At 40.1% G+C, this 12352-nt stretch overlaps 1 protein-coding gene across 1 annotated transcript in view; it reads left to right on the top strand.

The window, feature by feature from the left end:
- The window catches only part of CLSTN2 (calsyntenin 2), a 702707-nt gene that overhangs the window by 673465 nt on the left and 16890 nt on the right, over positions 1 to 12352 (top strand). Inside the window, exons 11-12 of the mRNA XM_037908920.2 lie at positions 4226 to 4392; positions 11667 to 11815. Of these exons, the coding sequence (XP_037764848.1) occupies positions 4226 to 4392; positions 11667 to 11815 (316 nt within the window). The remainder of the gene's footprint in view (positions 1 to 4225; positions 4393 to 11666; positions 11816 to 12352) is intronic.

The following is a 12352-nucleotide window of genomic DNA, read 5'->3' as shown; positions in this document are numbered from 1 at the left end:
CGGGACACTTTTTATTCTTCACAGAGTGGGGATCTCTTATTTTGTACCTTTGGAAAACAGAAAATTACTGAGTTATAACAGATCAGCACTCATCTATCCTGTCAATTTTGCCTTCAAAATTGGGGAAAGCTTTGGTTTTCGGTTCTTGTTTTACTGTGTATTTTGTTCATCTTGCATGGTGGTGGCAGTTACTGGCTGTTGAAGTGCACAATAAATTGATATAGGCTCCTTGGTCTGAGAAGATATCTGAGTTGAAACACTGAGCTATAAACATTACAAAATGTTCATGTGCTATGAGACCCATGATGGTGGTCAGTTAATATTACTGGTATTTACCATAAAAGGACAAGAATGACAGGTACATCATTTTCTCTTTATCTCTGCTAAATAGTGCTATATGGAAGGCTTATTCATTGGCCTATTTCAGCAAACTATGAGATGCATTCTTCTTTCTAAGCATGCGTGTACAATCATTCCTGTTTATTCTAGTGGAAGTTACCCCACTCTATGAAGAAAACAGCATACCTCTGTAAAGTTTAGAAATGATCTATCTGAAATAGCTATATACTTGCATAGACACCAACTATACAATACTATATACTTGTATAGACACCGACAGCATTGTGTGTAAGCACCAGAGTAGTATCTGAGCATGTTGTTTCAGATATTTTTGGTGTCTCTGATTATTTCTGCATCCACCAAGCATTCTAGTAGACCATTTCTAGGAAATGGTCATGACTTCTTACATGAAAACCAGCTTCCTGGTTTTATGCCTTTATAAATCGAGTGGGGGGTGGCGGGGGAGTGGGGGGAGAGGGAGTTGTGCAGACTCTCAACCCATCCTGAAACTCCCCAGCATTCAGGGTAGAGCATTGCTACATCCCACAGGGAAAACACAAGCTTCCTTTCACAGCTGGCCAGTTCATAGTGGGGGGAACATGACCCCCTCTTTTGCTGGGCCTTCCCTGTCCCCTTTTTGGGGTGGTTAGCTCCATTAATAATCATAGCCCCATGCAATCAAGTGAATGCAATCACTGCCATTGCAAGCAGCTCCTGCATGGAGGAAAAGGAGAAGTTAAAGGGGGAAATGCTCCTCTCACCCCTACTGCCCCTTCTGCACCTCTAGAAGCTAATCACTGGCTGGCTGTCAGATTCGTGCACTTACTGACTGTAGAGTTGCAGTACAATAATTATTTTAATAGTGATGGGCAAATGATATAAGGTTTGTGGAAGTTCATTGATTCCCAGCATGACAGATAATTTTTAAAACAAGAATTTTATACCTCAGAGATTGTAACAGCTCCAGATGGTCATTCTGCTTTCTTGTAAACCAGTTTAAATGGATTTTACAAGTGGGTTTTTGGCACAATAATAATCTCTTTATGTGTATTCAGTATGGTCCATGGTCAATTATGTCATTTTAAATGACACAATAAAGACTTCTTCAAATGATATGTTGTAATCAACCACAATATGTAGCTTCAGTTGTATTGTAGATGTTACTACTGTATTTCCTTATATATACTTAGGGAGTAAGGGAATATCAAGGAAGGACCCCAGTGAGACATTCCAGCTAATCTAACAGGAAAAGATTATGGGAAATATGATTCTATCATGCCTTCTTCATCCTCTTCTGTATCCCCCCACTTGGTCCTGCAGATTCATTATTGTTTCCCTTCAATGTCTACATTTCAGTGTGGGCCAGGATGATGAAGCTGTATGATGAATCCCAGGGAAACTGGCAAACCAGTTAAGTGACCAACTACAAAGTAAGAGGCCTGAACCCGGACTAATAAGAAGCAAAAAATATCTGTGCATCACTCTATTCTCTACAGCCTGGCCAAGATGCTTGAATCATCCCTCTATAACACTGACCACACAATGATCATCTTTAGTGTTGTCACCTTCAGACAAGACTACGGTGGTTCACCCTAATTAGTTGTCATGGCTTTCCTTGAAATCTCCCCAGAAACGCCATATAGTGTAGAATGAATGCCTACTGACTGAGGCCCTGTGAGTGGAGACCACCTACACTGAAACCATTGCCCTAACTTCATGTTCGTTTCCTGATACAATTTAAGGGGTAGGCTGTAATCTTTAAATCCTTGAATTGTGTACTTCTCATCCTGCATCACGTTACTACAATTCAGATCAGTTGGCAAGCTCTTGCTATTGGTTTCTGAAGTTTAAAACTCCAGGATCAGTGTCAGGGGTTTAGCCAGAGGCCCTCATCTGTGGAGCTTGGTCTCTTAGGGAGTCTGCTAAAGCCTGAACATGCACAACTTCAAAGCACAATTAGAAGCCCCTCCCCCCCTTTTTTTTTTTTGAGCTCTTGTCTGATTTTGGGGGAAGGGTGTGAAGGGTATTTTGTTTGATTTTATATTCTGTTTGAGGATATTCCTGACAAAAGGAAAATGAATGTTAATTCAATTCAATGTGTTCTTATGTACTGTAATTTATATTTTAAAAATATCTACTGTACATAAATACTTAGCTGCTAATTTTAAAGAACACCTACTATTACTTTATGTCTCTATTACTAGGTTTTTTGGGGGGTGGGAATTGAATGTGGTTTTGGTACACTAACCATTTTCCAAATGGTGTTATGAACTCGGTAAATACTGAAAGGCCTAACGTACAGTAGAAACTAATCCTGAATTAGAGATGTTGAAAAAATGAAGGTTTTCTTGTACTCTGCAAAAATCCACCCAGAGAAACTTTTCTACATGATGGACAGCTTGGAGAAAAAAAGACTGATTTTTTTTCTCACTGTGGGCAGTTTTCTTTGAGATAAATAGTGATGCTATATGTGATGCCATCAGAGAAGACAAAAGGGGATGCTCTTTGGCTGAGGAACGCATCTAAGAGTACATGGTAACATGTCTGCTTCCATGACTGGGGAATGAAGCAATCCCAAACCTATGTCTACAAAACCTTCCCCCAACCCCATTACTCCAGTGTGTATTGTCATATATATGAAATAACTGTTTTTTCTGTAGTGAGTACAGTGTTGAGAGAGAGTGGGGAGGGGAGTTCTCAGGGGTTTACTCATCAATGTCTAGAAGTGTACCCAGAAGAGAATAAGGAGATTTATACAAAGTGCTTGCGGGCAGTAGCTCAGTAACTCCAATTGCTTGCAAGTGGTGGATGTTAACATTTATTATTGACCACTAAAAATGATGCTATACTTGAATACCATTCAGATGCTGCATTTGAATAAAGTGGCCCGTTTGCCTAATGAGTTGGCTGTAGTATGCCAATGCATCTATGACTTCCTATTCACTTCTGGTGGCAACTCATGATGTTTGAAACCCTGTAGGATTTGAATTTGGAGAAGCTGCCTCTTTTTGCTCTGTTCATTTTCTCACGTTCATGGCAGTTGGTTAGCCAACTCAATGAAATCCAGTGGTAGTTAGAATGTTTGGAGGCTAGAGGCGGGGTGTACACAGAGGAAGGACCTCAACTCTGGAATTCACTTCTCATGTTTGTTCCCAAGAGGCCAAGTCTTGTTGACTTCCAGGATACAGTGATAGCCCTATCTTTTCTTTAGGATTTGCCTGAGGGGATGAGGTCAGGCAATGCTTATGTTAATCTATAGCTAAGCTAAATTTCTGGATGGAGTCTACTTTTACTTAACATTGTATGAAGTTGCATTGTTTTTTTAAAGAAATGCACATGCTGCCAGAGATTGTTGTGATGGACAAGTGTTTAGAAAAAGGACAAATAAATATATGTACAAACAAATACATTGAAACCTGTGTTCAGTCTGTGCAAGCATAAAATGGTGTACAAAATCTCATAAAAATGTTATATTTAATTTAGGTTGTTTGCATCCTGTTTAAATTAAAAAATGGTCAAATACCTTTTTATTCACATATTCTGAAATAACAACAATACATTCCTGGGCAGGGATTTTGTGTGCTATGTTTCAACAACAAGTACATGTTTGAAACCCTTGAAAATAGCAGTTTACAATAATGGAAATGCTGACAAAACCTTAAATATAGTGGTGTTCCTGGATGCCATCACAACAATGCCTAAAGCATATCCTAGTTGGGATTCTGTTCACTTGATCGTGGTAACTGGGATTGCAGGAGTTTAACAGTGTTTGACTAAATTGGATATCAAACCTATATTTGTATGTTACAATATTGTAAGATGAGTTATTAGAATATCTGTATTTGGGTATTATCAACAGAATAATTTTGCATTCTGTTTCTTCTAGGAGGGGAAGTCGCTAAGCCCAGATTTGCTCAGTATTTCCATGGCAGCCTTGCCAGTCTCACTATCCGTCCAGGCAAAATTGAAAGTCAGAAAGTGATTTCCTGTTTGCAGGCCTGCAAGGAAGGTCTGGATATTAATTCTCTTGAGAGTCTTGGCCAAGGAATAAAGGTGAGGGATGAACTGACATCATCTTTGATAAAATTTAGACCTGATTTATGAAGTGGAGAGCCAGAGGTAAAGTACACACAGTACAAATGTACTCCTAGAAGCAATATAATTTCCCATAGAGTCATGCAAAGAAAAAGCATACCAGGAGAGGAGCTGTGATAATGCAAAGAAAAATATTTCCATTATTTCAACAATACACACTTAGAAAGTAAGGTGCCGCAGGTATTTCACAGTCCCTAAGGATTTCCAGGTCATGTTGTCAAAGCCCTGTTTTGGTACTCTTTACAAAAAGAAAAGGAGTACTTGTGGCACCTTAGAGACTAACAAATTTATTTTATTTGTTAGTCTCTAAGGTGCCACAAGTACTCCTTTTCTTTTTGTGAATACAGACTAACATGGCTGCTACTCCGAAACCTTTACAAAAATAGGCATGCTTCTACAGACTGCTGTATTTTATTGAATTTTGATCTGAAATAGCTTTAAAGCAACAGGAAACATAAGTGAAATATCATTTCATCTGGTGGCAACTCTGCAAACTGGGTTGTGTGTTAGATTTAACATATATTTCACAAGGCAAACTACATTAATAGGACATTAAGATGGGACCATTAAGTATGCAAAAGTCAGGAAATGCAAAGATTAAATTTGCATGTGCAACTTTAATTGTGTTTGTATATATCCATTATCTTATGGTCTTTAATGACATAATCACGTTATAAAGTAATACAATATAGGGCAAACTTCTGGCCCCATAGAAGTCAATGGCAAAATTGCTAGGACTTCAGTGGGGCCAGGACTTCACTCATAGTTTTCTCTACTTTCTTGGATATGCATACGTAGCCTCTTGAATGTAATTTTCACCCTTTTATGCTGACACAAATTTGTCAGAATATTCCAGAACAGCTCTAGTTACTAAGAGACTTGTTAGAGAGGAGTATTTGTTACCTAAACTGCATATTTTAACAAATTTGTCAGTTCCCAAGTATTATACATTTTCTTTTTAATCAGCAGCACAATCTTGCTTTGGCATATTTTGGGGAGTCAGCCAGTTCACTAATATTGAGTTATTTTAGCAGTATAGATAATCACAGTACAACCTTCCTTTGGAACAGAACAGAGAATTAAACAATTAACTAGGGAGGTAATTTAACTGCAAATTTATGTGGCCTCCACCTGGCAACAAATTGTCATTGTTACTCTGTGTTGTTATATTTTAATCTAGAAAATGTTGTGAAGGTACTATTTATGTGTATTTTTCAGGGAAATTATTTGAGTGGGTTTTGACATATGCCAAATGTGGCATATACTAAGTAATACACAGAGCTGCAAGAAGATACACATGTGAATCTAGACAAGAGGTTATGTTGTACTCTTGATTTATGGTATCTGCAGACAAGAGGGCAAAATTTAAGTTGCATGTGCAAGCTTAGGACCAGATTCTTCAACCTTTACTTGTGAGAATAGATAATACTCAACATGAGTAAGAGCTGCAGGAGTTAGCTTTATGTGGTAAAGGTAAGATTGTTTCACTGTCTTTAAACTTGAGTTTGATTAAAGTTTTTGGACAAATAATTTATTCGCTGAAAAATGAAGTTTCAGGTTGGCTGAAGCTATTAACAAATTTGATATAAATTTGCTGAATAGTTTCCAACAAAACACATTTTTTTGGAAGGGGACCCTAGATTGACAAGGGAATTTAGATGCCAATCACAAAAGTACCAGAGGAGGAGGTAGTCGTAGCCCCTTATACTCAGTAACCTTGAACGCTGGCCTCCCATTTCCTAGGTGAGTGCCCCTAACCACTAGGCTACTGGCTATTCTGGGGTGGCACTCTCTGTCTTTCCTGTTGCATACATAATTAAGTAGGCATAGAATCAGGGACTTGAGTTTGGGTCTCCCACATTCCAGATGAGTGTCCTCATTCTCACTTTCTTTGGGCCAAAAACTATTCAAGCATTTTATATAAAGTGGAATACCCCTACTTCCACCACTACTACCACTTCCTCCAGTAGTTTTTTAAAATCTAGCCCTTCATTTTCCTTTGCTTTTATTAAAAATACCCAGAAATGAAATATTTTGTTTCATTTAACCCAAAATGAAATTTGTCAACTTTTCTGATTAGCTGAAAATACTGAAAAAAATCGGTTTCAGTTTGGGTCAAACGAATGTTTTTTGTGGAACTTCCGGAGACCTAAAAAAACCCCAGTTATTCACCTTGTTCTACTTTAACCCTCATGTCAGTATTGAATGGCTCTATTTCACCACCTCATTCTTTCCTGGGTAAAACATATTGCATGAAACCTTCTTTTTTTGTGGTACTATCTTTATATACTGAACAAAGAGCCCCAAAAGTACTCTATTTTCATGTTTTATTTATTATAGTGAGAACGTAAATGATTTCATAGGACTTCCACCCCAGCAATTCACTAAATTATGATGACATGCTTCTTAGCAATGTCCTTTACAAATTAAGATTATGAATGTAACATAAGGCTGTTTACTAGAAAATCCTGTTTCCTCACAAATATATACCAATACATGTATGTTGGAATTTGTATGTCATAAGTCAGCTTATACTTGGCTCATGCTTATTAAAAACATACTTAGTCGTTGCACCCCTGTTGTCATTTTGAAATTGACATTATTATAGTAGCCTGTGGTTTCAGGTGTGGGTGGAAAAACCTCTTCAGTTTTGCCTCCCACTGCTGCTCCCGCATGGATGAATGGTTCTCTCTATGAACCAGCAGTGGGTGGAAGAAAAATGAAGTCCAGGGAATTTTTTTTTCCTTCCCACACTGAACTTCAAAACATTTTCAATTTCAGAATTACAATAGTGGCATGGTGTTTCTTTAAAGGTGCTTCTTTCATTTTTACCTCCCCAGCCAGTCTGACAGTCAGAGTTGACAGCAGGAGGCAAAAATGGAAAAAAGCAGTCGGAGATACACCAGGCAGGGTTTTCTGGTTGTGCCAAGAGGGAGAGGAACAGATAAGAGGCACAGTTGGTGCCTGACCTTGGGTTGAAAATTAATAGAGGAAGATAGTGTCCATTGTCCCAAAATAAACACACCTGATGACATCAGATATTGTATGTGACTGCCATGGATATGTACAATATGGATATTTGAATGATACCACCGCCGGAAGGAAAATGACTAGCGAATGTTAAAAGTTAGTAGGATTGTCAGTTGGTCCCTTTGGTCTCTTTATATTTATCTAGAAAAGAACAGTTTAATACTGTCACAAGATTTCTTATGTGGCAATTTTTATCTCCTTGCTTCTTCCATGGTCTAATTTTCATATATACACAACAAATCTTGCAGACACTGTCTATGCTATTTTTAACTTCTCTCCCCTCTCCACATCCTCCAAGAGCGAGATGTAAACAGCCTAGGGCTTGTCTACACTACAAAGTTAAGTCGACTTAAGTTATATCAATGTAATTAAACCACTATTGCATGTCCACACTACCTTCTTGTGTTGGTGGAGTGCATCCACAGTAGCAGCTCTTGCATTGACTCAGAGAGCAGTGCACAGAGAGCAGTGCACCTTGGGTAGCTATCCCACTGTGCAACTCACCACAATCTACGACAGGGTGTTTTGGGAAGGGTTTGTAATGCCTCATGGGGGCAGGTTCAGCATCTCCTGATTAGGTTTTCTCCATTCCATGGGCATTCTAGTACGTTTTGTGCCACTTTTCAACAGCTGTGGTAACCTGAGTGCCCACCATCTCTGTTAGAAAGCATGGATCCTGCACTGCTCTTCAGTATTGTGCTGAGCACACAAACACAACATGCCTGATCCAGCAGTATTTACTGAGCTGTGAGTCTGATGATGGTGCCTTGGTTTCTGCCTTGCTATGAACCAGAAAAATAAACAATTCAAGATTGCTGTTGCCATTCACGGAGCAGCTGCACATGGTGGACCGTCTGTTCTGGGCCCGAGAAACAAGTGGTGGGATTGCCTCGTTATGCAGGTATGGGATGAAAAGCAGTGGCTGCAGAACTTTTGGATGTGCCAGGCCACCTTCCTGGAACTGTGTGCGGAGCTCGCCCCAGCCCTCTGGTGCAGCGACACCAAAATGGGAGCTGAACTCACAGTGGAGAAGTGAGTGGCGATTGTTTTGTGGAAGTTTGCAATGTCAGACTGCTACAGGTCAGTGGGGAATCAGTTTGGTGTTGGGAAATCCACCATTTGTGGATGCAAGTACATAGGGCCATTAATCATGTCCTCCTACACAGGATTGTGACTCAGGGCAATGTACAGGAAATAGTGGATGGTTTTGCAGAAATGGAGTTGCTGAACTGCAGTGGGGCAATCAATGGCACGCACATCCCTATTTTGACACCAGACCACCTTGCGACGGAATACATCAACAGAAAGGGCTACTTTTCTACAGTATTGCGAGCGCTGGTGGATCACCGGGTTTGTTTCACTGGCATAATATGAACTGGTCAGGGAAAGTGCATGAAGCATGCGTCTTTAAGAACACAGGCCTGTACAGAAAGCTGCAAGCTGTCCTACTCCAGGGGAAGACAGAAGGCAGCCCTCCCAAGCAATCTTTGGCAGAGGATTGCAGACTACCTCCAGGAAAGTTTCCTAAAGATCTCTACGGAGGATTCATGGGACATCCAGTGCACATAAACAAACTGTTTGGCAGGGCCCCCTCTGCCCAGCTGTACAGGGGAATGAGAAGCAAATAGTGACTCTACCTCTATTGGTTATTTCACAGATGTGGCCCTGCAATATTGAAGCAAACTGAGTACTTACCAGAGGTTCCTTCCCTTGCATCAGGCTCTCCAGTGCTGGACTGCTGGGAGTGGCTTAACTGCTCAGGAGTCAAAATGAGATCTTGGCTTGCCACTCCACCAGATGCCCGTATTGCCCGTCCTCCATCCTCCTCCTCCTCCTTGTCCAGCACCTCATCTTCAGGGTTCACTCTGGTGGCCTGTGACTCCAGGTCCCCCCAAAGTATCTACTGGCACTTGGTGGTGAAGGTGGGGTAGGCACCGAGGATGGCATGCAGCTACCTGTAGAATTGGCATGTCTGCGGCTCCACACCAAGCGACTATTTGCCTCTTTTGCCTTCTGGTATGCCCGGAGCAAGTCCTTGATTTTTACATGGCACTGCTGCGTATCCCTATTGTAGCCCTTCTCCTCCATGCCCCGAGCGATCTGGCCATAGATGTCAATGTTCCTATGACTGGATCAGAGCTATGCCTGCACCCAGGAGATCCAGCACCTGCAGTGCTGCATGGAGCCAGCATGGTCAGCTGGGCAGTTATGTTCGCTCTCCACACCAAGTAAATAGAAAGAGCAATTTCAAAAATTCCCCGGACCTTAAAAGGGGAGGGGCGTGCACCCGTGTATCTGGCCACAGGGCAGCGGAGTTCAAATGGTGACTAGAGCAATCATGGTAGGGCATTGTGGGACACCTCATGGTGGCCACTTAGGTTAACGTGTATTTATTAGATTGGCATTGCGGGCGGGAGTTAAAGTGGCGGGAGGAACACTGTAGTGTAAACAACTCCATAATCAATGCTGCCTTATGTTGACCTAACTCTGTAGTGTAGACTAGGGCTAGGATTTTCTTCCACTCCCTTTGGCAGCATTCCAGAGCTCTTACACCTGAGCCATTAAGTTAACTAGCTAGCTTGAGTCACCCCTTGCTAATGTCATTCTTTGCTGTTGCTAGTCTACAGGTAAAAAGAGTGATATGCATGATCACGTAGTGTTAGTACATTCTTCTGCAGAAAATCTCTTAAATTTTTCATGATGTGTATTCACAAGGCTTGAACCTACGTCTCCCTGTCCTACTCAGCTTGAAGCTTGCCCTGCCTCTCTCATGTGCACATTCTATTTAATCTTCATCTTTTAAACCTTTTTCTTTTAAAATGTAGACGTTTGTGTGACATGAACTGTAAAATATGTTCCCATAATCAACAGTCAGCCTCAGGAAATGACTGCATGGAATGAAAGTGCATTTGGTATTAGTTTCCTTACATTTTATGGAGCCTAAGTGGGAGGATGTAAACTCAGAGGTTGATCTGGTTTTCTGTGCAGCACTGATGGCTCACTGACCTGATTAACAGACATCTTTCAGAAGGAAATTAACAACAAACTCTCTCTCTCACACACACACACACCAAACTAACAAAAAAGGTAGAAAACAAACTTATTTGTCTGTAAATGAAGCTCAGAATTAGGGCTTGTCTACATAGTGGGGTAGTGCACGCTCCAGGGGTGTGATTTCCACAGTGCACTGATGTGTTACACATTAATTGGTCCATGTAGACCCTGCCGCTGCACATAACAGGTTGCCTAGTGTGCTTTACCATCGTGCTGTTTCACACAGCATGACATTAAAGCACAGTCAGGAAGATTTAGTGCACGTGAGTGGGAGCTACATGTGTAATGCATTAGTGTGCTTTAGAAATCACACCCCTGCAGTGTGCACTACCCCATCCTGTAGAAAAGCCTCACGGTCTTGGTGGTGATAAAACCAATCAGCATTTACAATTCACATAGATAGGCTGGCCTCTGTCAGCAGGCTGCTACATTTTTGTTTTCAGTCTTATGAGCTTTGGAAAGGTTAGCACAGCTACAAAGACAACCGATGATTCTCTAATAAGACTTATCCGTTCAGATGAGCAGCTGGTTTTATGCAGGAAGAAGCCCCAGTTTACATAGTGATCCCTCCAGTGATCATGAGATAGAGGGAGGAGAATACCCTTGGTTGTGACTGTCATTCCTGGGGTTGTGGTAAGGAAAGTTTAATTGCTTTGTTCACTCATGTGGAAAAATATCTCAAAGATGGACTGGCATAAAAATACACAGAGGCAGTAAAAACAAGGCAGGACAAATTTTCTTCATGTATAACTCTTATTAAAGTCAATGATTTTCTACCAGCAATAATTTTTCCCTAGCATATCCTGTAATAATAATAATAATAATAATAATAATAAAATGATGCATTTATGAAAAGTCACATTTCAAAAATATGAGCAGCTGAGTAAATAGTGTAGATTCTCAGTAGTTCGACTAGCTCCTCATTTACTATACGGTTAACTATAGCAATAACAATTTCTAAAATGTGTGATAGATGAGCATCTGGTGGGTGCTTGTTCCTAAAAGCTATATATGTACTTAACTAATATTGACTACTCACAGCATTTGTTTCTTAAATTATTAGATTTTAGCCAGTCTCTCTAAATAATTCCTTAGAAGTGTGTTATCCATCTGTTACCCTAAATACTAATTATATGCATTTTCCCCAGTATCACTTCAACCCTTCCCAGTCAGTCCTTGTCATAGAAGGAGATGATATTGAGAATATAAATCAAGCTCTCCAAAAGGTCTCATATATCAACTCTAGACAGTTTCCTACCATGGGCGTACGGCGTCTTAAAGTCTCGTCTAAAGTCCAGTAAGTTACATTCAGTTAAACTGATTAGATCGGTTATATTTTTAAATACATTAATTATTTTTTCTTTGGAAATGTAAAAATAGAATTTGATTTAAAATATATGATAAACTATATCTTTACACTATCGAGCATAAGGCATGAGCTGCATTTGCTTTTATGCTGAATTACTTTGTGGGTTTCTTATGTTTTGCTTTTATGGTGTCTTTCTTGTAAATGTAATTTGGTTGTGTACCATTTGTGAAGCATTTGGTCTATATTGAAGTGTCTGTGTGTATGTTATATATCAGTAGAAGGTCAGTATTATTCCCATTTGTCCAATTGCTTAAGGTTTCTTCTGACATACTTAGAGCCATAACTTTTAAATCAGGCCTTTTATAATGAATAGAGGGTACATCTACACGAGCAATGCCTCTCTGCTAGAAATAGCCTTTGCCTATATTGTGATAGGGCCACAATCACTGCAAAATTGTGGCATCTTGGACAAAGTAGAAATTACTGTGTCCTACTATTATCATACAACTATCACAGAATAGCGTA

The sequence above is a fragment of the Chelonia mydas genome, chromosome 9 (genome assembly GCF_015237465.2).
Source record: "Chelonia mydas isolate rCheMyd1 chromosome 9, rCheMyd1.pri.v2, whole genome shotgun sequence".
Lineage (NCBI taxonomy): Eukaryota > Metazoa > Chordata > Testudines > Cheloniidae > Chelonia > Chelonia mydas.
Note: the sequence above shows the minus strand (reverse complement) of the source record. Positions and strands in the feature narration are given on the sequence as shown.